Source organism: Mauremys mutica, chromosome 7, assembly GCF_020497125.1.
Source record: "Mauremys mutica isolate MM-2020 ecotype Southern chromosome 7, ASM2049712v1, whole genome shotgun sequence".
Classification (NCBI taxonomy): domain Eukaryota; kingdom Metazoa; phylum Chordata; order Testudines; family Geoemydidae; genus Mauremys; species Mauremys mutica.
Genome location: NC_059078.1, coordinates 8,630,938 through 8,658,514, shown reverse-complemented (window position 1 = coordinate 8,658,514; position 27,577 = coordinate 8,630,938). Strand labels below are relative to the sequence as shown.

Below are 27,577 nucleotides of genomic sequence, written 5' to 3'. Positions count from 1 at the left end.
TTGTGTGAAAGGTGCTGTATTGACAATCCTGAATAATTCCTCTGCTTAGCCACGGAATAAATGAAACATGGACAGTGGCAGCATAGGTTGAGCCACACTGTTGCACCAGTGTGCCTTTATCCTTACCTTGAGGGGCATAACATTCAGTGTCTAGGGACACTGAAAAACTCTTACCTCTGCTGAGACTACCGGCAAGGTGCTGGTTAATTCCAGTTGTGATGTGTCTGTGTGGTATGAATACTGGTCTATAGGCCCCAGACTCCACTTTGTTTAGCATAGGTTACCAAGTGCCCATCAGTCACTACCAGTCAGCAGTTGATATTCTAACACAGCTCTGTCCTCACTGTTAATCTCCTAGTTGCTGCAGTTCTGAAATCAAAGTCCTGTTCAAAGCTATTTACTTCATCCTTCTGAAGCCAGCATGTCTTCAGTTGCTGACTGCAGAGGACATCAGCCTATTTAGAAAAACTCATCAGTAACAGAGTTTAGCCTCAGAGATCCTGAATTTGGGCATTGTAACACTTTTTAAAAAATCTCTTCACTGTCCTTCATCCAGGGAAGAACCTACCTTTTTGTTCAGGGTGTCATTCCTGTGAGGCACATGAACTCAGCAAAACTCTTAATTGTCTCCAGGGCTCACGTACTTTTGTGGTCTTAGGTCAGCATTATGCAGTGTGGCTACTGAAAGAACACTTCCCTATGCAGTAGGTAGTAACTTCTGTTTCTGCATAGCCAGGAAAGGCTAAGGCAATGGTGGGAAACCTGCAGCCCGTCAGGTTAATCTGCTGGCAGGCCGCAAGACAGTTCGTTTACATTGACCATCTGCAGGCATGGCCGCACGCAGCTCCCAGTGGCATGTTTCGCTGTTTCCGGCCAATGGGAGCTGCGGGCTGGTCAATGTAAACAAACTGTCCCGCGGCCTGCCAGCGGATTACCCTGACAGGCCGCAGGTTTCTCACCATTTCCTTAAGCTTTCCTAAGGAGTTGAACTTGGGCTAGATGTACTAGTGACACTGTTAAATCCACGTCACTGTTTAAACTTCAATTAATATACAGAAAAAATTAATTTGTGCTATACATTTGGGAGTGAAAAAGGAGACCCCCTTATATGCGAAAAGGTCTGTTTATCATCATCCTCTTCCTCAACAGTCTTTGTTCCTTGTATTCACTTTCTCTTAACTAGCTGTTGTATTTTTCAAAGGAGCGTAAGTCATTTACCTCATCAGCAATGGAAACTGTTTCGAGTACTCCAACACTGTCACGCTCAAGCTCTATAAGTGGAGTTGATATGGCAGGCCTTCAGGCATCCTTCCTCTCCCAGGTAATGTATCATTTATCAGTTGATGTTTTTTGATCAACCATTTTGCTACCTTGTGTGTGTTTGCAATGAATCATGTTGGTGTCTTCAAATAGTTTTATTGGCATGTTAATTTTATCTAGCTAGTAACTGCATTGAAAAAAGTGATTTCAGCTATTCTGATTTCTTAAACATACCTACGAAATGTCTAGGTTTGCATAGCATTTGAAGGAGGGTGCCTAAGAGTACATTTAAAAAGAAATGTAGAACAGTAATGTGGAGAATATAAACTTCAGGTACTATTCGTGTAATTCATTCCAAGGTGCTTTATAAAATAATTGGACACTATATCTAAAGTTGACTTGACTGACTGTTAATCCAGTGATTCTAGTTTTAGTGCACCACTCACCCATGTAACACTGCCAGTGTCTTGATGCAATCTGTGAAAAGGCTGTTGCTTCTGATGAATTTATCTGTGAGAATATAGAGATCTATACTAGCCAAAGGAAAGTGGTAAAGGTGACATGACAGCCAGCAAATAAGGAGTTATCTTAAACTTTGTTTAGCTATTCAAAATGAGCTTTTGTTTGGAAGGAATATATTTGAAGCATTGAAACTTTTGACTCTGATGATGATGGTCTTCCTTTGCTGTTCATATTGAATCAGTAGGCTCTTGCTTCTAGTGCTAAAGTCTCTCAGTGTCTGATCTTACGGTTGGTTAACTTTTTATTTGTAGGATGATCCTCATGATCATTCATTTGGGTCAATGTCTACAAGTGGGAGCAATCTTTATGATGCTGTAAGGATGGGAGCAGGGTCAAGTATAATTGAAAATCTGCAGTCACAGTTAAAACTGAAGGAAGGAGAGATTGCTCACCTACAGGTACTGTGAGAATCACTTTAAGTTTATTGTGTGTGTCATAAGTAGAAAGATGAATGTGATTTTACTTTACTGGCTTTGTTTTACAACGTTTATTTTACTGATAGCTGTGTAGGGTCTGGATGTGCAAACAATGGTTTTGTCTTGCACTGATGTAGGGACACTCCTCCCCACCCATCCCCCGGGCAGTTCTGTTAAAGTCATGATGGGCCATCACAAGAGATGTAAGCATTCATTACCTAGGTTTTGGATGAGGTGGATCAAGTAGACTCTACCTGGCTATCTCGACATTGATCAGGGTTCCAGGGAAAGGTGAAGAAAAAGGTGAGGAGTTTGTGTTGAATGCTGTTTCATAGGGCACTTAATTGAAGATGCTTTAAAGGCAGTATATCAGAATTCCTCCCCCTGTCTATCTCTGTTCACCTGGTTTGATTGCTTCTAGTTTCTACTGATCTGGGCGTGGAAATCCCCAAGACTTAACTGTAGTTTAAGAGTAAGGAATACTAATGTGAACTTATGTGACATGCAGGTTGGAAAATAAAGAAACCACTTAAACATGTAGTTGTGTGTCATTGTAAACCTGTCTTAAACTTGAATAATGTGTTTTTCCATGTTTAAGATGTATGCACTCAGTTTAGCAAATTAACCTTGAGCTTCAATTTTTATGTATGAAAGAGCTCTTTAAATTGACACCTTACTCCACAGCAAATACTCTTACCTATACTATATTATTTTCTTTCTTTATAAATCTGACATCCACTTGGTACTGTCTATATCAGTGATACTCAGACTGAGGCTTGGGAGCTGCAAGTGGATCTTTAATGCGTCTGCTGTGGCTCTTTGCAGCACTGTGTCTGTTTTGGGTAATGTTTATCACTATTTTGGTTCCTGAACCATTGAGGTTGACTATCACTGGTCTGTATAATAAATTGACTTCCAAGATCAATCATTCTGATTTTTTTTTTTTAAATGAAAAACAAAGTTAGTAACTCAGTAGGTCACTCTCAGCACAAAGCTCTAATAACTGTTAAATGCCTGTTACCTTAGCTGGAAATTGGAAACCTTGAAAGAACTCGATCAATAATGGCAGAAGAGCTAGTTAGATTAACAAATCAAAATGATGAATTTGAAGAAAAGGTGAAGGAGATACCAAAACTACGTGCACAGCTAAGGGTAGGTGGCTTTCATTTATATAAATCAGGTGAGAGATTGACAAGTGATTTATGAACTCTTTTTACTAAGTTAATCATTTAAATAGATATGTAACCCTGTAGGTGCCCATAGTGATACTTAATTCAAAATCTCTTTTTTCCTTAAAGTTGAAAATGTGGTAAGAATCACAAAGTGTACATTGAATTATTAAAAGTTAGGCAGTGGAAAAATAACTCAAAGGAATACAATTTTAGACTTGAAAATTAAGTGCTCTTTTTACAGTAAAACTCATAAATTGTTTTGTAACTTTATAGGATGCAGCTTAGAGATGGATGGGTTTTGTCAGCAGGCTTTGCTGTATTGCATGGCAATTATCAGTTACTTCCCAAATTGATTTTCAAATTGTTATGCTAGTAAACATACATACAGTTCAGTGAGTGTGCATACCTATAAAAGAATCCATGTTAAGAGTCAGGAATTGTGAGTTGCAGAGATACACAGCCATATTTTCAGAATTATGCCCACTGTCAGGAATACTAAAATATGCCACATCATCAGTGTTACTGCATGTGTACATGACCACTTCATAGGCATATAGTCACTTGCACACACAGTTGTCATAATTGTACGCATAATTATATACAAAAATTAGGTGTGCATATTTTTGTGCTCAGAGCATTCCAAACATGTAGCCTGGAGCTCATAATTTTTGAGTGAATTGGAAGCCTTGAGAGCCAGCATATGGAATACTCCAATTCTTATGAGTTTAGCAAAACATAACCTATCACAGAAAAGGTTTATGATCCCGTCTGATCATGATACTGGTGGAATTAATAAAATAAATATTGCAGATTTTAATCCACTCTTATTACTTAACTTGGGTCTTTTTTTAAAAGAGAAATAACATGCAAATCTTTTGAATTGCAGTTATCTCATTCTGGAAAATTATTCTTTTTTATATGTGCAGCATGTTACATTTTCAAACCAGAAAGTTTTTGACTCTAAGCTTCTTCCTACAACAAAATCTAGTGATGGTTTGCTGAATATTCTCTCCTTGACTCATCTTAAGTTATGAACATTAACAATTGCACAGTTTTCAGACTGCTTTGTACTATGCAAAAATGAAGGAAAAATGCTTCTGAAACCATTTTAGGCTTTCATGTGTACAAGCGCTTGTAAAATCTGGGGGGTGTGAGAGTGTTAAAATTGAATATTATAATTTAAAGTGACCTGAGTCATGAAGTAGATGCCCTTTCATTAGATGATAATTTGTGGACCTTTCCAGATTATTTTACTCTGAAATTCATATAGAAACTACAGCTGCCCACCTGCTGAATGGAATGCTATGAGCAGCCAACCTCTGTGTTTAAGCCTTCAGTTATATTTCAAGATCTTAGTGGTCTTCTGTAAAACCCGTAGTGGTCTGGGGCCTGTTATCTGATATATCAGTGAAAACTTGCAAAAAGTGCCTATTTTCTATAGAGACTTGGGCATTAAAGTTAGTCGTTTATGAAAATTTTACGCCCTCACCCTATACCCTACCACAGCAACTGAAACTGATTTGAAGATTTATGCTATTGCTCTTTGTAGTTAAAAATCCTGCCTTTGGAATTTGCTTCCTTTCACGGTTCCCAAGAGCACACAATGCAGTATGTTTATATGGGTTAGCATTGGTTTAACTTTTCAGTTTTTTTAATACTTAAAGCACTATAGGCAATGTGTTTAGACAAATAATGAAAACAAATATGTGGCATTGCTTTTAAATTGGGGAAACAGCCAAATAACCAAAAGCCCATGTTGTTCTAGGATTTGGATCAAAGATACAATACTATTCTTCAGATGTATGGAGAGAAAGCAGAAGAGGCCGAAGAGCTTCGACTGGATCTTGAAGATGTGAAAAATATGTACAAGACTCAGATAGATGAACTTTTAAAACAAAGACACAACTAATTCCTGCTGAAACTGTAACTTTCCAACAATGACTTTAAACTGTAAAGAGTGATGTTTATGTAAATGCAGAATTCAAATGCCTTGTAAAAAAATGTACTATAAAAATGGGATTATATTGTAGAGTTCTTATGTGGGGGGAAAAATCATTACACTTTAACAGTGTTTAGTACTGTTGGCAGTTAAATTATTTGTGCATTATTTAAAATGTGTTTAAATAAAAACCATCCTTCTCTTTATTTAAGTTTAACCAAACGGTGGACCATTATGTACAGACAGCACAGAGATTATTTGACTCATGTGATATTACCTAACCATACAGCACTGGAAGGTGTAAGGATACTGTAGCATGAGGCTTTATTAGAACAGCCCGTGATAATTTTCAGATTACTGTTTTACACACTTTCATGGGTACAGATCAGAGTTTATGTTGAATGATTTTTTTAATATCCTGGATATTTTTTCTATAATTTTATAGTACAAATAATATTTTTTTTAACATGACTATAAATAGCAGTGACTTGCAGTGTGAAACTAAAGGGGGTAGATATTTCAGGCTTAGCTTTTTTTTATTAAGTGAAAATTTCTGATTTGTACTTTGGAGATTTTGAACATACAAGAGTAACAATTTCATGTTTATAGACAAAATTTTATCTTCATATAACATCTTTTATCTTCACTCCCCAAAGCAAGGAGATTGACTCAAGACTACTACTCTTGTTCTTTAACCTACTATTCCATCTTGAATATTCTTTGTGCTGCATTCCTGAAGCATAATGGGGCCATTTGGCCTGTAACTCTAAATGGAACTAACTTCAACTGCAATAAGCAAGACAATTCTTTTGGTTCTTGTAGTTTTGGGTGCTGCTTCTTAACAGTACTATTTAACAGCAAAACTCCAACAAAAACAGATAGATATATGAAATTCTCTTGACACAAAATAATTGCTGCTGCTCTTCTGTAGCTATTCTGTCTATCTTTGTATATTTTTAAAAGTGGATTCTGATGTAGTATTTTTAAGATAGCCTGCAGTTGTTAGAAAAGATCTCCAGTTTCCCATTTAGGAAAGGCATTGGCTAGGAATCAGATAACATCGTACAGTAAGCTATGTAGAAGAGCTACTTTTGGGGTCATGTGTCAGAGGGAACTTCTGAATCAGACCCTTGGGAGTGCTGAGAATTAGCTTGCCTTCTTCCTCTTTGCATTCCAGACAGCAAATAGTTCAGTGCATCTCAGATTTGTAGCAGTGATGGATACTTATAGTGTGAACTTTGCTGCATATGAAATTCACTGCTTATCATACCACTGCCTGCAATCTGAGAGATTCATCTATTTGAGTCTTGTACATATCTCTCTTCCTGTTAAGTTACAAATGCATATTAAGTGTCAGAGAATAATCCTTAATGTGTTACAGCTTAGCATTAGTTGGACTTAATGGGACATGGAGACTTGACTGAGGCTTGGTCTACACTAGAAACTTATATTGGTTATAACTACGTCACTTAGGGGTGTGGAAAATCCATACCTCTGAGCGACACAGTTATACTGACCTACCTCCCTGTGTAGACAGCGCTATGTCAATGGGAGGTCTTCTCCCGTTGACATAGCTACTGCCTCTTGGGGAGGTGGATTACTGACATGACGGGAAAAGCCCTCCTGTTGGCATAGGTTGCATCTTCACTGAAGTGCTACAGCGGTGCAGCTGCACCGCTGCAACTTAAGTGTAGACAAGCCCTGAGGAATCAGCCTCTTCTAGAGAGATACTTCTGTAGTAGGGCTTTCCTTCTCAGGGTCTGCCTGCATTAAGTATTTCTACACTGATGTAGCTACACATGTATAAAATGACGATTGCACTGGTGCAATTTACACTTTCAAACAGATAACATCTCTGCAGATTTGCACTGCAGCAAAAAATCTCCAATGTTAGCAGCAAGATTTAGAGTGAAATATTCAGAGGATTCTAATAAAGCAATAGAGAATTGTAAGGATGCTAAAAGTTATAAAGGCCTGCATCTGTTATAGTAACTTTTAAACAATTTAAATTAGCTGTTTTGGTCAAATAAAGGAATTTGTATTCTTGTGGGTAGTGAATCTTTATAGTTTATTTCCTCTTGGAAACTAATAGTTCTTATACTAAAAGACAAACTAAGATTTTGCTTTCTTAAAATGACATTCAATTGCTGGTAAATACAAAATGTAGACTAAAAATTTTATCTAAGCTTATTTTGCAGAAGGTGAATCATCTACGGGTTGAATCTAAGGTTGAATCGTTTTAAATTCTGAGGTGTAAATATTTAAAAATTGAGCCATTTGTAATGGAACCAGTGTTCTAGTAGAGTTAAAATTAGTTTAGGGCACCAGTTAAGAATTGTTTTCATATAGCAGTGTCCCATTACTAATGAGACAACACTCATCTAGTAAAAGGAATGAATAAGTATCTAAAAATAAGATGAATTAATAGTGATTTATTCTTAGTAGACAAGTCAAGGACTACTCCTGAGAGAGATGCATCTAGCTTGGCATTTTTATTTCACATATGATTGCAGGTGCTTTTCTAAGAGAACATTCCATGCTTAAAATATGAGAGGGTAATTTTCAGTCAGAAGAACAGATATAGCAACTGCTCTATTCACTAATAGCAAATATTTGTCATATGTTCTTTTCAGTAATGAAGCGCTTGAATAAATGGGAAAAAGTAGTGTACGTTCTACACTCACTGTTTCTTCATTGGTTTTAGCTCTAAAGTGATATATGTCATGTATTTCAGGCCCAGAATTTGTTTTACAAAACTTGACAGAGATTTTATAAATATTTTGAATTCAGTGACAAGATGGCTTTTTCCTTGCATTCAGCCATTCTCCTGCAGTGAAACCATTTGCTATAATAGTGCAGTAAAATCAGAAAATGAAACAGTCTAATCATCAAAGCCTTGTGAAACTTAAAAAGTAAATAACATACATGGTGAAAATTTTACTTTTCACCACTACATTTTAAAAGTTCTTTGTTTTAATCATCTTGGGTGAAACATTGTTACAGTTGTTTCTTTAAAACATTTTAATATGCCAGTGTCCCTTAGATGCAATGCTGTTGTTGAGATTGTCTGTCTAAGAGAAATATTTTTTGGGAAAAGGGATTATAAAAAGATTTGGGAAAGGTCTAACTTCTATTCAAAGTAATAGATCAAAATATTACCCAAAGAATAACTATTTTGTCTGTATCTGTTAGTCTCCAGTAATAAGTACTATATGAGTGTGAAGAAACATTACCATTTCAAGACTTGCTCAAAGTACATTTTTCAAATGGGGCCTGTTCTGTAGCCCACTGAAGGCAATGGAAAGACCCCTATTGACTTCGGATTAGCCCCATGGTGGTTTAATAGGGAGAAATTAAGGTTCAGTCCAACACTCATTTACTTTAATGAGCATTGCATTGCATTGCATCCTTAATGAACAACCAGAGTAGATGTTCCAAATGCTATCTACCTGTATATGTGTAACAATTTTTATTTTCACTACAGAAAAGTTAATTTGTCCTGTTATGAGACTGTTTTTGTTATGGTTATGTTTTGTAAAGGGCTACAACTATCTTGAATATAAGACCGAAAATGGATTAATATACTATGAAAATTGAACATTTGAATTCTGATTGTAAAATAATGTAAATAACCTGTATAAAAAGGGGGCTGGGTAAAATAAAAATTGAAGCTAATAGAGTGTTCCTAGTTTTCTGTAATAACTGAAGACTGAAAACTAATTGAAGATAGGTGATTCTTTGCAAATATCAACATGGCAGCCTGCAAAGAAAATGTCTTTGCTAATTTAAATTAGCAGCCCTCAAAAAATGAACATTGAATTGAACCAGGGTTTCAGAACACTGGTAGGTCTTGCAATTTTTGTTTGTGCACCAATATCTAGGCACAATAGGATGGCTTACCAAATGTAGTTCTGAATTTTAATGCTGTTCTAGGATTAAGATAATGCAGGGTTTGGACTAACTTCCCTTTAGGCTGTAAATGTAAAATATCTATCAAATAGCTTATTAAAATTAATGGGACTGAAATTTGTGCTTAAGTGTTTTGCTGAATAGAGATGGGAAGACAGATGGTCCAGTGGTTAGGGTGCTAGCCTGTGACTTGGGGGAGCTGGATTCGGTTCCCTGTGGTGCCACAGATTTCCCATGTGACCCTGAACAAATCAATGGTTTTGCCTCAGTACCTCAACTGTAAAATGGGGATAATAGCACTTTCCTACCTCACAGGGGTCTTGCAATGATTTATATTTAAAAGATTTGAGGGGCTCAGCTCCTATGGGAATTTTGTTTCCTCTAAACTTATAGAAACTTTTTAATTTTAAGAATAACTGAAATGTACTAACATCAATAAATTGAACTGTGCACCCACATTGGGTGGACCAGTATTAAATAATGTTACTGTAGGTGACTTAGAATGTTAACCCTAGTCCTTTCGTTCCAAAAGTCACTTTTCTCGCCTTTGCCCTTCCAAACTGAAGCACAGCATCAGAGAGATCCGAAGACTGGCCAATGGCATTTTCAAGCAATAAAATAGCAAGTGATGTCATTCTCTCGGCCATCGTCAATCACAGGTATGTTTTAATTAGCCCGAGCTTCGAAAAGCTGTGCTCACCACTCACTACTGTGAACGGCAGCATCAGCAGAATCCCCAAAGCTATCCACACATTAGGAAAAGTGGCCTTCAGCTCTGCATTGTGAATGAATGGGAGAACTTGGAGTGGAGAGTGCTTCCCACATTGCAAAATGTAACGGATGTTGTCCAATTCAAGACGGAGGTCTTTATTTCCCCATGCGTCAGCCTCCGGTGAAGATCCAGACAATTGTTCAAGTGTTTTCCTGTCCGCCGGTAGCTTAATAAGGTCATACAAAAAACCCTAGGTCTTTTCATGGTGCTTTGTGTCCAAACCTTTCTTTGATGGACACTTGAGCAGTGTCAACAAGCAAGCAAAAAACCTCCATCTTGAATTTTTCTTCTAAGCTTCCCATCACTTTATCTCTGTCCTCGTAACCAACCGGTCTCCTCTTCTGATGAATACAAGTTTCCTTGAAGACTGGCTCAACTCCTAAGTTTTCCGACATTTCTTTGGTAGCAACATTCTATTTTCCTTTTTGTCACTAGCAACAAAAACAGCACCCCAAATCTTGCGCCCCCTAAACCTGGTGCCCCCTAAGCCCGGCACCCCAGGCAGTTGCCTGCCTCAAAATCCAGCCCTACCCTGCGGTAATTAGAATGGCTTTTGAAAATAAAAAGGTTGCATTTTGGCCACTGAGAAGCTGTGCGTATTAAAGTTAATGGGAGTTTGCCCTTTGACTAAAGCAGAAGCTGTATCTAAGTAGGGAAATAAGTTCAAGATTGAAGGAAATAAAACAATGGTGTTTTAAATGGGTACGTTTCCTGTTGGACCATGGTAGGAAAGGCCCTTTTCCGGTACATACTGAAAAGACCACCCTATCCTAAGCACACCAGGAGAATAGCTCTGTTCTAGTACTTCATTTATGTTCTGCTTTTTACATAGGTAAAGGGAAGATAATTGGAAGGTCTGAAATATAAACAGATTTTTAAAAGCATTTAACATTTATATTGCAGTAGCACCTAGCTGTTGAGGTCAGGGCCCCGGTGGACTAGATGCTATACAAACATGGTAAAGAGCTAAAAAAAGACACAATGGGTAGATGAGACAAATGAGAAGGTGTATAGTTACTTGACATTTATCAAAAATAACAAAGTAAACCTTAATCATGGTTCAGATAACTGGGGAGGAGCTCAAGCTCCCTTCAAAATTTAGTGATTGCATTAATAAGACACTGAGTCTGGAACAGAAGCTTATTTATCTCACTTTGTTTAAAGGTGCACAAATTTAGTCATGGTACAAAAGTATTCATTAAAGTGCTATTCAATACATATTTTTAACTCTAGGCTCTTCCCCCCCCCCCCAAAAAAAAAAGTTACTTACGCTCCTATTCTCCAATGCATTAGTCTGATCATTATGGGCTTTGAGCATGACAACCGCAAACAAGCTCCAAGAGCTGATAAAGTGTACAGAAAAAGCCTGCTTTATGTACTGCACTTTGTACTGGTACAGCTATGTTAGGGGTGTGGATTTATACTGACAGTTATACCTGTACAACAACTAAAGTGGCTGCAGTTAGAGCAGAGGTGGGCAAACTATGGCCCACGGCACTGCCCAGCCCAGCCCCTGAGCTCCTGGCCGGGGAGGCTAGCCCCTGGCATCTCCCCCTCTGTCCCCCCACAGCCACAGCACTCTGGCCTGCTGCTCCTCTCGGGCAGCGGGGCTGTGATCTCCTGCTGCTCGGGGCAGCATGGTAAGGGAGGGGGGCTGAATAAGGGGTAGGGGGTCCCAGGAGTCAGGGGACAGGGAGCAGGGGGTGGTTGGATGGGGCAGAGGTTCTGGGGGGGGGGCAATCGGGACGGAATGGGCGGTTGAGTAGGCGTGGGAGTCACAGGGGGCCTGTCTGGGGGTGGGGGTGTGGATAGGGGTCAGGGCAGTCAGGATGGGGAACGGGGGGGGGTTGGATAGGTGTGGGAATCCCGGGGGGGGGCTCTCAGGGAGAGGGGATGTGGATAGGGGTCAGGGCAGTCAGGGGACAGGGAGCAGGGGGGGGCTGGATGGGCTGGGGGTTTTGAGGGGGCAGTCGGGGGTGGAAAGTGTGAGGGGGAGGATAGGGGGCGGGGGGCCAGGCTGTTTGGGGAGGCCCAGCCTTCCCTACCCGGCCCTCCATATAGTTTTGCAACCCCAGTGTGGCCCTCAGGCCAAAACGTTTGCCCACCCCTGAGTTCGAGCGATATTAAGGTCCCTTATTCAAGTACAGTTTATTCCCTTTCTCATAGGTAGTAATAGGCATCCTTCAGTCTCGAGAAGGGTGACCAGATGTCCTGATTTTATAGGGACAGTCCTGATTTTGGGGGCTTTTTCTTATATAGGCTCTTATTACCCCCCACCCCCTGTCCCGATTTTTCACATTTGCTGTCTGGTCACCCCAGTCTCGAGAGACCATGGGTTTGTGTCCTGGGAGGTAAAGCATTTACTCCGCTGATTTTACACCAGATGCGAACAAGAGAGACAATCTGCCGCATCCGTCGCATTTCGAGGCGATGTTACAACCCTTTGGGCTCTGCCCTCTGCCAGCTCTTGTCTCTGCTGAGCTGGACGGCTGCCTCTCCTGAGTCCCCCCCGGACCTTTTTAAAACCCCCCTTTCCAAAGGCTGCTGTCTCCGGAGCCATGTGTAACTGCATGCGCCTGGCAGTGATTTAACGCTGTACAGAGTATAGTTAGTGGGACCGTTTATGGTTTGGACAAGGCCTCGCTAACCGCAGCCAGGCCCGGGGGGGGGGGGGTCCCAGGACGCCCCCGCAGCACCATTCACAAGTGAAGTGGCCAAGTCCCTCAAAAGCATGAGCCCTGCCCGGGCCGGGCGGCCCAGCCGCGGGTGACAGCGGGGCGGTGACGACAGCCCATCCCGGCGGTGTCACAGGTGCAGGATTCGGAGTCAGTCCGATTTGCGAGGCGAGTCCCAGGCTCCGCGGGAGCGTGCGGCAGGTAAGGCCGCGTCGGGCTTTAGACTCAGTGCACGGGGGCCCCGCTCCCGCCGGCTGCCCCGCTCCCCGCGCGCCCCCTGGCGGCGCTGGGCGGGACGCCGGGCGGCCAGAGGCCCGGGTGAGGGGCGGCTCCACCTCCGGCCCGTCCGGCCTCCTCGCCGCCCCTCCCCGGGGCTGGTTTCCGGTGAGCGGAGCCAGCCGGGCAGGGCTCCGCCCTCCGCTCCCCGTGCGGCGCCGGCTGCGGCAGGGAGCCCAGGCGGAGCGGCCGGGCTGGGCAGCGGCACCGTCCAGCTCCAGGTGGGAGAGCCGGGGGGGGGTTGGTGCCTGCTGGGGGGGGGCTGCTCGGTGCTCCCCCCGGGCTGGTGCCTGCTGCGGGGGGGGCTGCTCGGTGCTCGGTGCTCCCCCCGGGCTGGTGCCTGCTGCGGGGGGGGCTGCTCGGTGCTCCCCCCGGGCTGGTGCCTGCTGCTGGGGGGGGCTGCTCGGTGCTCCCCCCGGGCTGGTGCCTGCTGCGGGGGGAAGGGGGGCTGCTCGGTGCTCCCCCCGGGCTGGTGCCTGCTGCGGGGGGGGGAGGCTGCTCGGTGCTCCCCCCCGGCCTGGTGCCTGCTGCTGGGGGGGGAGGCTGCTCGGTGCTCCCCCCGGCCTGGTGCCTGCTGCTGGGGGGGGAGGCTGCTCGGTGCTCCCCCCCGGCCTGGTGCCTGCTGCGGGGGGAAGGGGGGCTGCTCGGTGCTCCCCCCGGCCTGGTGCCTGCTGCGGGGGGATGGGGGGCTGCTCGGTGCTCCCCCCGGCCTGGTGCCTGCTGCGGGGGGAAGGGGGGCTGCTCGGTGCTCCCCCCGGCCTGGTGCCTGCTGCGGGGGGAAGGGGGGCTGCTCGGTGCTCCCCCCGGCCTGGTGCCTGCTGCGGGGGGAAGGGGGGCTGCTCGGTGCTCCCCCCGGCCTGGTGCCTGCTGCGGGGGGAAGGGGGGCTGCTCGGTGCTCCCCCCGGCCTGGTGCCTGCTGCGGGGGGAGGGGCCGCTCGGTGCACGCCCTCCCGGGGCTGGTGCCTGCTGCTTGGGGTGGGAGGGGGTTGCTCGGTGCCCTCCCGGGGGGCGGGGGAGGAGTGGTGCCTACTTCTCGGGGGGTCGGGGGTGGCTGCTTGATGTGTTCCCCCCGGAGCTGGGAGAGGGCTGCTCGGTGTACCCTGGTGCCTGTCTCAGGGTGTGCTGGGGCACAGGGTGGCTGATTTGGGGCATTTCTTCTCTCCTCTTTCACTGGGTGCTGCCTGTTGCACGGGCTGGCTGGGTGCTGCTCTGCCACCCTCGCTCCTCCCCCGCTGCAGGCTGGATGCGCACACAGTCCCCTCCCCGCCCCTTACTGGAAGTGTGTGCGTAAGAGGAACTGGCTCAACTTGGGGGTCTGGCCCTTGGCATCTCCCTCTCCGAGTTTGGGGAGGATGTTATTGAAATTGTATTGGCTATTGTACATTTGTAGGAGCTGTGTTATCTACCGTCCCCTTCTACCCTAAGGACTGCTTCTTCTCTGTTATCCAATTGGACTGTGCAGAGAATTAACCCCGTAGCAAAGCTGGAGAATCCTCTTCCATTCTCCCTGTGCCGCACCGGACCTCCCCTGGTGTCAAAGAAAGGGCTGTAAAGTGGCCTTCCAGGTCATTGTTCATCCAGCTCTAGGGGGAGGCAGGATTAAAGCAGTTTGAGGGTGTAAACCTTGACTCAGTTAAAGCATCAGCTAGCATGACAGGGCTACTTGAATTTCCTCCCCTCTGGGTTTGTGGCGGTTGAGAGGAAGTACCATTTTTGCACACACTAGCTTCCCATTACTTTCCTGGACATCAAATTTGTCCTAGAGGCAGTCGGGTTCTACAGCTATCTAAGGCACTTGGCACAACTGCCCATGCCTTACCTCAGGACATGTAACCTGTACTCTGTGAAAGGCTCCATGAATTGATATTGCCTATGCATTTATCTGCCTGAAAAGACTCACTGAGTTTGCATGGAGCTGTGCTAACCACATTTTCCACTTCTGATATCTTGAATTTAGCAACAGGTAACTTCAAAATTCTATTCCTTGTGTCTTGTCTGGTTACAGAGTCCCAAACCCCTCTGTGCTGAAAGACCGGCCTCATTTTTAAGAGCAGCATTTAATTTTGCCTCACAGTTAACTAATGTGCTTGTTACAGAATGTAGCTGTTCTACTGCAAGCAGTTGCAATCTATATTTTGTCATTCATTCGTGAGCATGAGTTACTGTGATCACCAATTATGATTGTAGGAGCAAATTCCAGGCTCAGAATTGAATGTCCCTCAAAATGTAGTTGTATTGATCCATTGGAGACTTGTAACTGTAGAAAAGGGAGCTGCGGTTAGAGAGTTCATCTCCGATGTAGAGAGTAGGGAGCTGGTTTTGTGTTTGAAGATCTCTGAGGAGGAAAAGGGTGCTCGTACTAATGCTGACTCTTGGTTTTTCGTTGGTTTTCTGAAGACCCTTAGATAACCATGGTAATAAATGCTGTAGGAAAGGGGAAGATCTGAAAGCTCTTTAACTTTCTTTAAGTTTTCTAACTGAAAGCTTTTCAGCAATAGGAGTACGACTCGGCGAGGCTGGGAAGGGCGATGTTTAAAGCTATAGATTGGGCTGTGTGCACAGTTTTAACAGCTACAGGTGTATGATTAAAAATGTACTGACAATTCTGCTTATTGAATATTCTCAAGGTTTGTGATTTTGTATGTGAGATTTTCTATGCAAAATGTATTTAATTCTTCCCTGTAGCCAGAAAATCTAGAGCAGTTCTCCTTGAGTAGATAGGCAAGTAACTGACTGCATCATAGGAATATTGCTAATAGCTTTAGTGGGTTACAGATACATTTATTTTGAGACCAAAAGGGACCATTATATCATCTAGTCTGACCTGTGTAACACAGGCCACGGGATTTCCTCCAGTTACTCCTGTATTGAGCCTAATAACTTGTTTGACCATTAAAATGTATCTTCTAGAAATGCATCCACTCTTGATCTGAAGACTGGATATATGTATGTTACATTGTTATAATATACTCCTTGGGAAAAATATGTGTAATGTTAATAAAACATAACCAGACTGATGCATTCAGAAACTTAGATGCCACATTGAGATTGCTTGTAATGTTTCAGAGATAGTATATATTGCCATTCAACTGGCTGATGCATTCCCACTTTGTGCAAGGAAACAATTTGTATTTTCCAACATCCCTATTTTTTAAAAGTTTATTATTTATAATCTCAAAAAATGTAGGCAGTTTTGTAAAACAAGTTCTTCCTACAGTCCAGATACAATATAGTCTATATATAGTTTCCTGATTTGGACACTCGGGATTCCTTGGGACTTGGTGAAAGGCAACACACCCATTTCACGTTGAATTTGAGTTGGCAGTGCTTAATAACCCTTCATGACTAATGATTAATTTTTCAGACAAATCAGAGACTGTACGAATTAATCTCAGTGCAAGTTTGCCCTCCTAGGAAAAAGCTGCATGGTCCAAGACAAAATACTGAAAGTGTATTTATTTGACAGAATATTGACCAATAGATATGTTATGTTACTGTCTTTCCTTCTTAACTGCAGGACTAGTTGGCTGCCATGCTAATGTTGCTTGCGTTTGGAGTTCTGCTTCAAGAAATCCTGGCTAATGCCCAAGATGAAAATCTTACTGAAATCAAAAACATTCCAGAAGTGCCATTATATAGCTACAAAAGTATCAATGTACCGGAAGAGCATATTCCATACTTTCTGCACAACAATCGGCATATTGCCACAGTCTGTAAGCAGGACTCTCATTGCCCATATAAAGTAGGTATTTCTATGTTTACTCAAATGTAATTTTGGGGTTGCTTATTCTTAGAATCATAGAAGTTAAAGATGGTAATAAGTTGGTCTGTTTGCCAATGGGTTGGTCATCTCTGGGGTTAGAATAGCTCTTCCTTAAAACTACTAAGCAGTGCTCTTTCCTGACTCCCATACTGTCACAAGAATGGGGGGGGAGGCGCGGGGGGAAGGATTTGATATATACAGAGTTTTTTGTTAATTACTGTGATGGTCTGTATTCACCCCTTGCACACTATTATAATAATCTTTGTACAACTGTGCCTTGTGAGGTATCATTTGAAAACTCATAACTCGCTGGTCGATATTGTCCTGATAAAATGTGTGTGGCAACATTGTATGTAAAGTTATAGGACTCCACTGTATGGTATTACTAAGACGTATTCCAAATCTGGGAAGCAGCCAAACCAGTTTCTCAGAGACAAAAAGACAAGATGACACCTCAGCCAGATGTCAGCATGGTCAAATGAGCCATCACCTGCTTAAGTGGCTATTCATTGGCAGGAAAAGGGACATGGGAGAAAAATCTACCTCTTAAAAAGAAACAGCTTTGGGTTCCCATCCTCACAGACTTTGTGTCTCCTGAACCTCAGCTAGAGGTGCTTTTCGAAAAAGGGAAAGAACTATGTGAAAGGAGGGCAGATGCCCCAAATCATTCCTCCCTTTCTCTCTGCCCATGGAATCCATGAAACCTGAAGAACAAACGAAGCAGCACTGGACTGGGGGAGGGATCCTGTCTGAAAGAAGTTCAGCCAGTAGGACAGCTGAAACGTGGTGAGAGAGAGACCCTACTTTGAATTCATTCTAGTTAGGTATTAGTTGCATTTTACATTTATTTTCCTTGTAACTAATTCTGACTTTTGTGCCTCATTACTTATGTTCACTTAAAATCTATCTGTTTGTAGTTAAGAAACTTGTTTTTATCTAAACCAGTGTGTTTGAACTGAAGTGTTTGGGAAACTCCATTTGGGATAACCAGATTTGTGCATATCATTTTCTATTAATAAAATGATGGCCTATATATGAGCTTGTGTTACCCAGGCGAGAGCTGGGCAGCACAAGATGTACATTTCTGGGGAAAGTCTGGGACTGGGAGTTTGCTAGTGTAGCTCTGCAGTGTAATTCAAGAGGCTGGCTGCAGCACTCAGTCTAACTGGAAGTAACTTACAGGCTGGAGGCTGTGTGTGAGCAGACCAGGAGGGGTAGCTCTCACAGTAATGCAGTATAAAAGGCACTTTAGCTTAGGCCTTGTCTACACTACAAGACTATTTCGAATCTACTTAAGTCGAATTTGTGGATTCGACCTTATGAAGTCGAATTTGTGTATCCACAGTAAATACACTAATTCGAATTTCTGAGTCCACAGTAACGGGGCTGGCGTCGACTTTGGAAGCGGTGCACTGTGGGAAGCTATCCCACAGTTCCCGCAGTCCCCGCTGCCCATTGGAATGCTGGGTAGAGCTCCCAATGCCTCCTGGGGGAAAAATGTGTCGAGGGTGCTTTTGGGTAACTGTTGTCATTGAACCGTCAATCACGCCCTCCCTCCCTGAAAGCTCCGGCGGGAAATCTGTTCGCGCTCTTCTCTTGTCAGTTACAGCGCGTACGCCACAGCACTGCGAGCATGGAGCCCGCTGCGATCATCGCTGCACTTATGGCCGTTGTCAACTCCTCGCACCTTATCGTCCACCTCTTCCACAGTCAGCTGCTGAGAAATCGGGCGAGGAGGCTCCGGCAGCGCGGTGAGGAGAGTGGCGCAGACCTCTCACAAAGCAGGGTATGCCGCGCCGTGGAGATCATGGTGGCAATGGGTCAAGTTCATGGTGTGGAACGGCGATTCTGGGCCCGGGAAACAAGCACGGACTGGTGGGACCGCATAGTGCTGCAGGTCTGGGATGAATCACAGTGGCTGCGAAACTTCAGGATGCGTAAGGGCACTTTCCTTGAACTCTGTGACTTGCTGTCCCCTGCCCTGAAGCGCCAGGACACCCGGATGCGAGCAGCCCTGAGTGTGCAGAAGCGAGTGGCCATAGCCCTCTGGAAACTTGCAACGCCAGACAGCTACCGGTCAGTAGCGAACCACTTTGGCGTGGGCAAATCTACCGTGGGGGTTGCTGTGATTGAAGTAGCCCACGCAATCGTTGAGCAACTGCTCTCAAAGGTAGTGACTCTCGGAAACGTCCAGGACATCATAGATGGCTTCGCTGCGATGGGATTCCCAAACTGCAGTGGGGCTATAGATGGGACTCACATCCCTATCCTGGCACCAGCCCACCAGGCCAGCGAGTACATTAACCGAAAGGGCTACTTCTCAATGGTGCTGCAAGCACTGGTAGACCATAGGGGACGGTTTACCAACATCTTCGTTGGGTGGGCGGGCAAGGTTCATGACGCGCGTGTGTTCAGGAACTCTGGTCTGTTTAAACGCCTCCAGGCAGGTACTTTCTTCCCGGAACACAAACTAACGGTTGGGGATGTGCAGATGCCTACAGTGATCCTCGGGGACCCAGCCTACCCGCTAATGCCCTGGCTCATGAAGCCCTATACAGGCGCCTTGGACAGAGAGAAGGAACTCTTCAACTACCGGCTGAGCAAGTGCAGAATGGTGGTGGAGTGTGCTTTCGGACGTCTCAAGGGGAGATGGCGGAGCTTACTGACTCGCTCGGACATCAGCGAAAAGAATATCCCCGTAGTTATTGCTGCTTGCTGTGTGCTACACAATCTCTGTGAGAGCAAGGGTGAGACCTTTTTGTCCGGATGGGAGGTTGAGGCAAATAGCCTGGCTGCAGTTTACGCTCAGCCAGACACCCGTGCCGAGAGAATATCCCAGCAGGAAGCGCTGTGTATCCGGGAGGCTTTGAAAGCAAGTTTCCTCAGAGAGCAGGGTAACCTATGACTCTCCACTTGCTTTCAAGAGAAACTGACCCTGGGCCTGTGTCTCTGTGTTGAGTGAGATCTGCGGTTACATACCCCGTTCTCCAAGTTTCCCCCACTTCCAAAGCACGTTTTAAAGCAAATTAATTGTTACACTCATTATTAATAAATGTTTGTTTTACTTTGCATTTCTGTTCAGGTGTTGAAACATGGACGCATACTGTGCTGGGCACGGTGTGCACTGATGTACAGACCGCTTGTTCCATAGAGGAATGACATCCTCCTGCTCCTACATAGGTCTCTGGGGTGGGGGACGGTTGCAAGTGGTTGTGCATGGAGGGGAGGGATTGCAGGAAGGGGTGGGTTTGCAGGAAGGGGCGAGTGGTGCCTTCTTTGGATAGGGGTTTGGATGACGGCAGTGGGCTGTGGGTTTGGGCGTAGGAAGGGGTGAGGGGTGTGGGGGAAGGGTGAGTATCTGTCCGTGGATGAGGGCTCTTGCTGGGGCTCAGGGCAGCGGAGAGGCTCGTTGCTACGGTGGAAGTGCATGGTAAGGGCAGCGTGCCTTAACATTAAGGGGGTGGCAGGCGCTAGGACCCTGGACAAGCATACACATCACAGAATGACCCGGGGCAGCATACACCACACAGAGTGACCCTGGTGCCTACTGACTGCAGTGTGTGTGTGCCCTGCAGTTGATCATGCCCCCAAGTCTGTACCCTGGTAATGTAGGCTATACCGTGCAATTATAAATCCCCTCCCCCCCCATACACAAAAAAATCCTCTGACACGAAAGACGTGACCGAAACAGTGAATAACAGCAAACAGCTTTTAATAATCTAATACACAGTGGGGGGGATGAAACTTGGATTTGGGACTGGGTGAGCCTATAAGGGAAGCACTTCTACAAATTTATAGCGTGAGAGGAGTGTGGTACATTAGCGCTATGCAGTGGTGCAGTGACAGTTCTCACGGCCCCTACCGCCCCTCCGTCTTGTACTTTTGGGTGGGGGGGGCAGGACTTCTTGGCGGGGGAGGGCGGTTGCAGATACACTGCAGGGGGGCTCTGTCCTCCTGCCTGCGGTCCTGCAGAACATCAACAAGGCGCCGGAGCGTGTCCGTTTGCTCCCTCATTAGCCCAAGCAGCGTTTGAGTCGCCTGCTGGTCTTCCTGCCGCCACCTGTCCTCCCGTTCGATGTGTGTGCGATGCTGTTGACATAGGGTCTCCCTCCACTGTCTCTGCTCTGCCGCCTCGGCTCTGGAGCAGGCCATCAGTTCCGCGAACATCTCGTCCCTAGTCTTTTTCTTTCGCCGCCTAATCTGCGCCAGCCTCTGCGAGGGGGATGCCGGGGCAGTCCGGGAAAGAGCCGAAGCTGTGTGATGGGAAAAGTAACTGATTTCCTTGAACAGATACATGTTTGCGAACAGTGAACACAGTCTAGTCAGTTTCTCTGAACAAGACCATACAGGGCAACAAGTCTCACGAGATCTCAGGACAAGTTTGAGATTTCGGAATACGCTCTCATTGGCTGCGGCATTGCACAGGAGAGCGGACAAGTGGGGAGAGACAGCTGAATCCGTCTAGCAGACAGTCCTGGTAAGCCTTACAGTACATTCTGCTTATCAGTTAATGGATAGCTGTGCCCTCCCACTAAAGGCAATCTGGAAATCATATACTCTGACCCTTTTCCAGCCACTCCCGCCAGTGCACGGGAAAGATCAATGTATGCTTTTCCTTTGTGGCCTACAACACGTGGCTGTTAAGCGAGGGTCATTGTTATGCAAAGTAAAAGTCAACCATTCACAACAGTAACAATACACTAATTGCCCTAATTAGATGCAGCATTTCATGAACGAGATCACCCTGAGGCGGGTCCCTCGGAGTCACAAAGAGCGGATGCTAAGGGAAGCCCTGCAGAGACCAGGACCATATGCGGCCATGCTTGTGGAGGCGATGATTCCCATCTACATAAGGATGTCCTGGCGCGGAAGAGTGTGCTTCCACGGAGCACCCAACAAGGCACCTCTCCCCAGGAACCTCCTGCGGAGGCTTTTCGAGGACCTAAATGAGACCTTTCTTGAATTGTCCCTGGAGGATTATTGTTCAATCCCTATATGTGTGGACCTACTTTTCATATAGTTTTTCATTGAAAATTTTATATATAGTATTTCTATTTTTTTATACCTGTTTTATAAAAAATAAATGTTTACATGTTTAGAGCACTTACCGCCTGATCCTTCCCCTGATTCAGAGTCCGGGTTAACGGCCGGGGAGGGTTGGTAGGGGATCTCTGAGAGATCCTGGCTGTCAGGGAAAGCGGTTTTGTGTTCGCTGTCGCCTGCGCCGTCCTCCACAGACCCTTCCTCATCTTCCCCATCGGCGAACATCGAGGAGGAACTGTCCAGGTTCACTATGCCATCCACTGAGTCCACGGTCACTGGTGGGGCAGTGGTGGCAGACCCACCTAGAATGGCATGCAGTGCCTCGTAGAAGCGGCATGTCTGGGGCTGGGCTCCGGAGCGTCCGTTTGCCGCTCTGACTTTTTGGTAGCCTTGTCTCAGGTCCTTGATTTTCACGCAGCACTGCATTGCATCCCGGCTGTATCCTTTCTCTATCATTGCTTTGGAGACCTTCTCGAAGGTCTTTGCATTCCGCTTGTTGGAGCGCAGCTCCGACAGCAAACTCCTCGCCCCACACACCGATCAGATCCAGGACTTCCCGGTCTGTCCATGCTGGGGACCTCTTTCTATTCTTGGATTGGCCGGACTCCTCTGCTGGAGAGCTCTGCATCGTTGCAGGTTGTCATAAATAAACAGATAAGGGTTAAGGTCTCTTTTCCCTGGAAAGGGTTAACATGTAGTACCTGGTGACCACCTGACCAGAGGACCAATCAGAGATAAGATTTTTTCAAATCTCTGTGGAGGGAAGCCTTTGTCTGTGTGAGAACTGGTTTTGGATTTAACAGAAGACAGTCATGTCTCCAAGTTCTCCTGGAGTAGTTTCTACTAATTAATAGTGAGTATTAATTAGAAAGGTGAATTAGTCTTATGATTTGATTTCTATATTGGCAATTGTGTGTTTGCTAAAGGAAATAATTTATTCCTGTTTGCTGATATTGCTTTTACTGAGAAAAGGGGGAGAGGGGATTCTCTCCAGAGATTGATAAGGTTATACCCTATGAGTGTCCAGCTTGGATTCATAGAGATTCTGTATTTTTCTTTTTATTCTTTAATAAATTCTTTTCTTTTCTTTGGACTTGGTTAATTCCTTCCCTTGGGGAAATTCAGGGGAAGGGGAGGGGGAAGTGGGCTGCTTCCCTGTGTGTGTGAGATTCAAGGAGTTGAATCAGGGGGGAGGGGGAAGGTTCCTCCTCTGTGAATTGATCTGTGTTCCCAAGGGGGGAAACAGGGGTGTCCTGGCCCACGGAATTGACCGGGTGGTGGCAGCCGAAGGGGAGACCTACCCTAGGATTTTGGGGTGGGGGAAGACATGCGGGTCCTCACTTTGAAACCGCCCAGTTTCAAGTGAGGGTAGACTCCTGACACAGGTGCTGCGGAGCTCGCCCCGATGTCCAGCCAGGATGTCAGATTCAAAGTGCCCAGACAGGAAAATGAATTCAAATTTTCCCGGGTCATTTCCTGTGTGGCTGGTCAGAGAATCCAAGCTCCGACTGCTGTCCAGAGCGTCAACAGAGTGGTGCACTGTGGGATAGCTCCCGGAGCTACTAAGTTCGATTTGCATCCACACCTAGCCTAATTCGAGCTAGCCATGTCGAATTTAGCGTTACTCCACCTGTCGGGGTGGAGTACCAAATTCGAACTAAAGAGCCCTCTAGTTCGAATTAAATGGCTTCCTGGTGTGGACGGTTGAGCGGTTAGTTCGAATTAACGCTGCTAAATTCGAATTAAAGTCCTAGTGTAGACCAGGCCTTAGAGAGCAGAGGTGACACAGCTGTTTATCAGCCCAGATTGTACCCTGGGTATGTCACAGTGGCGCAGCAAGCAGAGTGTGTGCATAGCTCATTATTTCAAATGAGGTTTACACTTTAAGCACTGGTTAAGCGACTTTAAGTGACTGTTCCCAGGTATGACTGGGAACAGTCAGAAAAAGTTAGTTTATTTTCTGTTTGTTTATTTCGGGTAATTGAAATAGAAACAGTACAGCATAAAAATGAGCATCACTGAAACAATTGCAAAGCTACAATTACCTAGATTGGAGGCAGAAGAAAGAGAGCACGACTGCGAATACCAGAAATGGCAGGCAGAAATGAGACTGGAAGCAGCCCACAGGCGAGCCATGGAGCTGAGACTACAAGAAACTGAAGCTCATAAAAGAGCCGTGGAGCTGAAAGACAGAGGCTGAAGAAGAAAGAAAAGGAGAGGAACCTGATAGATAATCGGGACCTGATAGAAAACATGGAAAGATCCCAGAGTTACCAACATTTCTCTCCACTCAAGGAACCCTCAGCTTGGACAAGTTGTGTCCTGCAGTTGTCCTGTGAGACTGCATTGAGGAATACCTTACCACTTTTCAAAAGCTATGTGAGGTTCATATATTCCTGGGGACAAGAAGGTCTCCACACTGATTACAAAACTGTGTGGTAAAGCTTTAAATGTATTTAATGAAATGCCAATTCAGGAAGCTTTGGAATACTTTGAATGTAAGAGAGCCATTTTACAAACATTTCAAATTACTCCAGATGTGTATAGTTTGAAATTTAGAAATCTTAAAAAGAGTGTTGGCATGAGTCCTAGTGAATATGCTTATAAGATGTATGACCTCAGGACAAGATGGGTAAAAGGGAAGGGGGCTGAGGATTATGACTAACTGCTTGATCACTTCGTTCATATACTCAAGGAATGTTCCTGAGCAAAAAGTAAGAAGTAGCATGTGGGATAAACCTTTAAAATCGGTATTAGAAATGGCCACTCTGGCTGATCCCTTTTGAGCAAGCCCAGATGTCCAATGAGCACAAGCCACAGAAGAAGGGGCACAAACCCAGTGTAAAGGGGGAAATCCCTTTTTGCCCCTGGGAAAAAGGAGGGGGGTTGGGAGCCTAAGTACTCAACCCCACCCCAAATCGTTCCCCTCCCAGAAATCCCCATCACAATTACCATATAGCCAGAAGAGAAACAGGCTTGTGTACACTGAACAGCATGTTCAGACATGTGAAAGAAGCTCTGTATAGTAAATACAGTTATTAAAAAGTTTCTAGACTTGCTACCAGGCTGGTATAGTCTGCTTGTCACCTCCAGACTTATGTCAGGTGTATTGAAATTTCAAGTGCTAAAGCTTTAATCTTACAAGTACTATGTACATGTCCAGCTCATGCATATAGTCCTATTGAAGTCCATGGGAATAATACTTGTGCATAAAAGTGTGTGTGTGTTTGCAAGACTGGCACCCAAGATGTAAACAGGTAATCTAAGCAGTTCCTTGTGATAATGCGGCGTGAGAAAACGTAAAATTGAAAGCTTTTTATGCAAGGCTGATTTCAAAGAGACAGGGTGTTAGCTAACCGTTATTTGGAAGTCAGCTGAAATTTGCTGAAATATAACCTAATAAGCCAACAGTTCTCAATGGGGATCTCCTGTGTTACAGAAATACTTGAAGAATCTAAAATCCTGCTGGGGCTATGAGAGATCCTGCAAGCCGGAATACAGGTTTGGTTACCCAATGTGTGATTATGTTGAAACGGGATGGTAAGTTTCCATTTTAAATGTATAGAAGTGCAGCGTGTCCCTAACATAGGACACTAATGTTTATTTTGGATATTGAGTTAACTTACTTGTTTCAAGGCATAGTGCAGTGTTGTCTAAAGGAGGATACTGTGATTTTCTTCATGGAAACCTGCATAACATTGAACTTTTTCAGGAAAAAAACTGTTATTTGAAGTACTTCATGTCATGATATTTATGCAGACTGGCTAGTTCAGGGGTCGTCAACCTTTGGTATGCAGCCCATCATGGTAATCTGCTGGTGGGCTGCGAGACATTTTGTTTACATTGACCATCCGCAGGCATGCCCTCCCGCAGCTCCTAGTGGCCAAGGTTTGCTGTTCCCAGCCAATGGGAGCTGCGTAAACAAAACGTCTCGCGGCCCGCCAGTGGATTACCATGATGGGTTGTGTGCCAAAGGTTGCCGACCCCTGGGCTAGTTTGTTATAATACAGCCTTAAATTCAAGTATCTTTTTCATAGCTTAAAAAAAGAAAAAAGAACTTGATTTTTTTGGCTGTCCAGCTGATATGTTTCCTGTTTTGAAACTGAATGGAGATGAAAACAATACACTGGCTGGCTCTTCTGTTCTGGTTTATGTATTAATAACTTCAGCTTGTGAGGAGAGAGAGCCTACTCTATAAGATGGTTGTCAGACTCCTTCTGTGGTTAGGGGAATGATATTTTCAGTTATGGACCATGGTCTCCACCCAGTCTCTATGATGCACAGTCTAAGGACAAAACCTGCAGTTTTGATTTCTGTTGAAATTTGGCCTGAGGACGTTGTTTGTCCTTCTCAGTGCTGGATCCATACAGCAGGGATCGTTTTGCAGGATCTGTGGCATCATAACTAACATTCTTTCCATTTACTTTGTGTCCTTTTTGTGTATCTCTCATTTTTACTGTCCTATTTTTATTCTGTCTATTCTGAGATTGTCTATTGTAGGAATTAAAAACATAAAGTTACCTTCCATTAGCCACCAATTGCATTGGTTACAAGAGGCTTAGATATTGCTTTTTGTAGCTCTGCTTTCATAAATTGATAGACTCTAAGGCCTTGTTGTGATCTCCATAATGCAGGGCCATAGAAATGCCTCAAAATAAGCCTTGAGCAGATCTTTTAGAAAAACATCCAATCTTGATTTAAAGATTGTCAGTGATGGAGAATCCACCATGACCCTTGGTAAATTGTTCCAATGGCTAATTACTGTCACCTTATTGCCAGTCTAATTTGCCTGGCTAGTTTTGAGATCTCTCAGAAGATGAGGATAAATAAAACTAATTTCTCAGGCATCCTCCTGCAGTTTGAATTAAAGAGCCTCTTCAAAAAGCTGAAATGCATTAAATGAAGGTCCTTGAATTTTTTTTCATGCATCAGGGCTAATGACATTGAGACAGCTCAGCAGATATTCTGGAAACAAGCTGACTTTGGTTATGTTAAGGAAAGGCTGGATGAAATGAAAACCCACTGCAAGCCTATAGCAAAGGTAGGTGTTTTGATATACTTATAAGATAAACAATGCAGTCTTCATAAGTTTTTAAGCATAATGCCACTACATAAATCCACGGTACACCCACACCTGGAATACTGTGTGCACTTCTGGTCGCCCCAACTCAAAAAGATCTTTCAGAATTGGACAAAGTACAGAGAAGGGCAATAAAAATGTTAGGGGTATGGAATAGCCTCTGTATGACGAGAGATTAAAAAGACTGGGAGTGTTCAGCTTGGAAAAGAAGACCAAGGTGGGGATAAGATAAAGGTCTATAAAATCATGAATGGGGTGGAGAAAGTGAATAGGGAAGTGTTATTTGCCCCTTCACATAAAACAAGAACCAGAGGTCACCTGATGAAATTAATAGGTAGCACATTTAAAACGAAAAAAGGGAAGTAATTCTTCACACAATGCCGTCAACCTGTGGAACTCCTTGCCTGGGGATGTTGTGAAGGCCAAAAGTATAACTGGGTTCAAAAAAAGAATTAGATAAGTTAATGGAGGATAGGTCCATTAATGGCTATTAGTCAATAGGGTCAAGGACACATCTCCATGCTGTGGGTGTCCCTAAGCCTCTGACTTCCAGAAGCTGGGAGAGGAGGAGAACAAATGGATCACTCGTAATTGCCCTGTTCTGTTCGTTCCCTCTGAATCATCTGGCAGCAGCCACTGTTGGAATACAGGATACTGGGCTAGATGGACTACTGGTGTGGCTATTCTTATGTTCTTCTGCTCCTAGTAGTATTTTATTTTAATCAATCCCTACTTATTCTTTTTGCACAG

The 27,577-nt window shown here is 44.4% G+C and overlaps 2 protein-coding genes across 6 annotated transcripts in view; both read left to right on the top strand.

Moving 5' to 3' along the window:
- The window catches only part of TMF1 (TATA element modulatory factor 1), a 32,351-nt gene extending 23,367 nt beyond the window's left edge, over positions 1-8,984 (top strand). Inside the window, exons 14-17 of one of the 4 annotated variants that reach the window (XM_045024093.1) lie at positions 1,184-1,321; positions 2,034-2,180; positions 3,225-3,350; positions 5,136-8,984. In XM_045024093.1, coding sequence (XP_044880028.1) covers positions 1,184-1,321; positions 2,034-2,180; positions 3,225-3,350; positions 5,136-5,279 — 555 coding nt within the window. In that variant the 3' untranslated portion in view covers positions 5,280-8,984. The remainder of the gene's footprint in view (positions 1-1,183; positions 1,322-2,033; positions 2,181-3,224; positions 3,351-5,135) is intronic. The other 3 variants (XM_045024094.1, XM_045024096.1, XM_045024095.1) reach the window with 3 other exon arrangements.
- Positions 8,985-12,766: 3,782 nt separating this feature from the next.
- The window catches only part of EOGT (EGF domain specific O-linked N-acetylglucosamine transferase), a 35,701-nt gene continuing 20,890 nt past the window's right edge, over positions 12,767-27,577 (top strand). The window contains exons 1-4 of one of the 2 annotated variants that reach the window (XM_045025850.1): positions 12,767-12,866; positions 16,459-16,683; positions 25,187-25,287; positions 26,680-26,788. In XM_045025850.1, the coding sequence (XP_044881785.1) occupies positions 16,474-16,683; positions 25,187-25,287; positions 26,680-26,788 (420 nt within the window). In that variant the 5' untranslated portion in view covers positions 12,767-12,866; positions 16,459-16,473. Of the gene's footprint in view, positions 12,867-13,036; positions 13,163-16,458; positions 16,684-25,186; positions 25,288-26,679; positions 26,789-27,577 lie in introns of those variants that run through there. The other variant, XM_045025849.1, reaches the window with a different exon arrangement.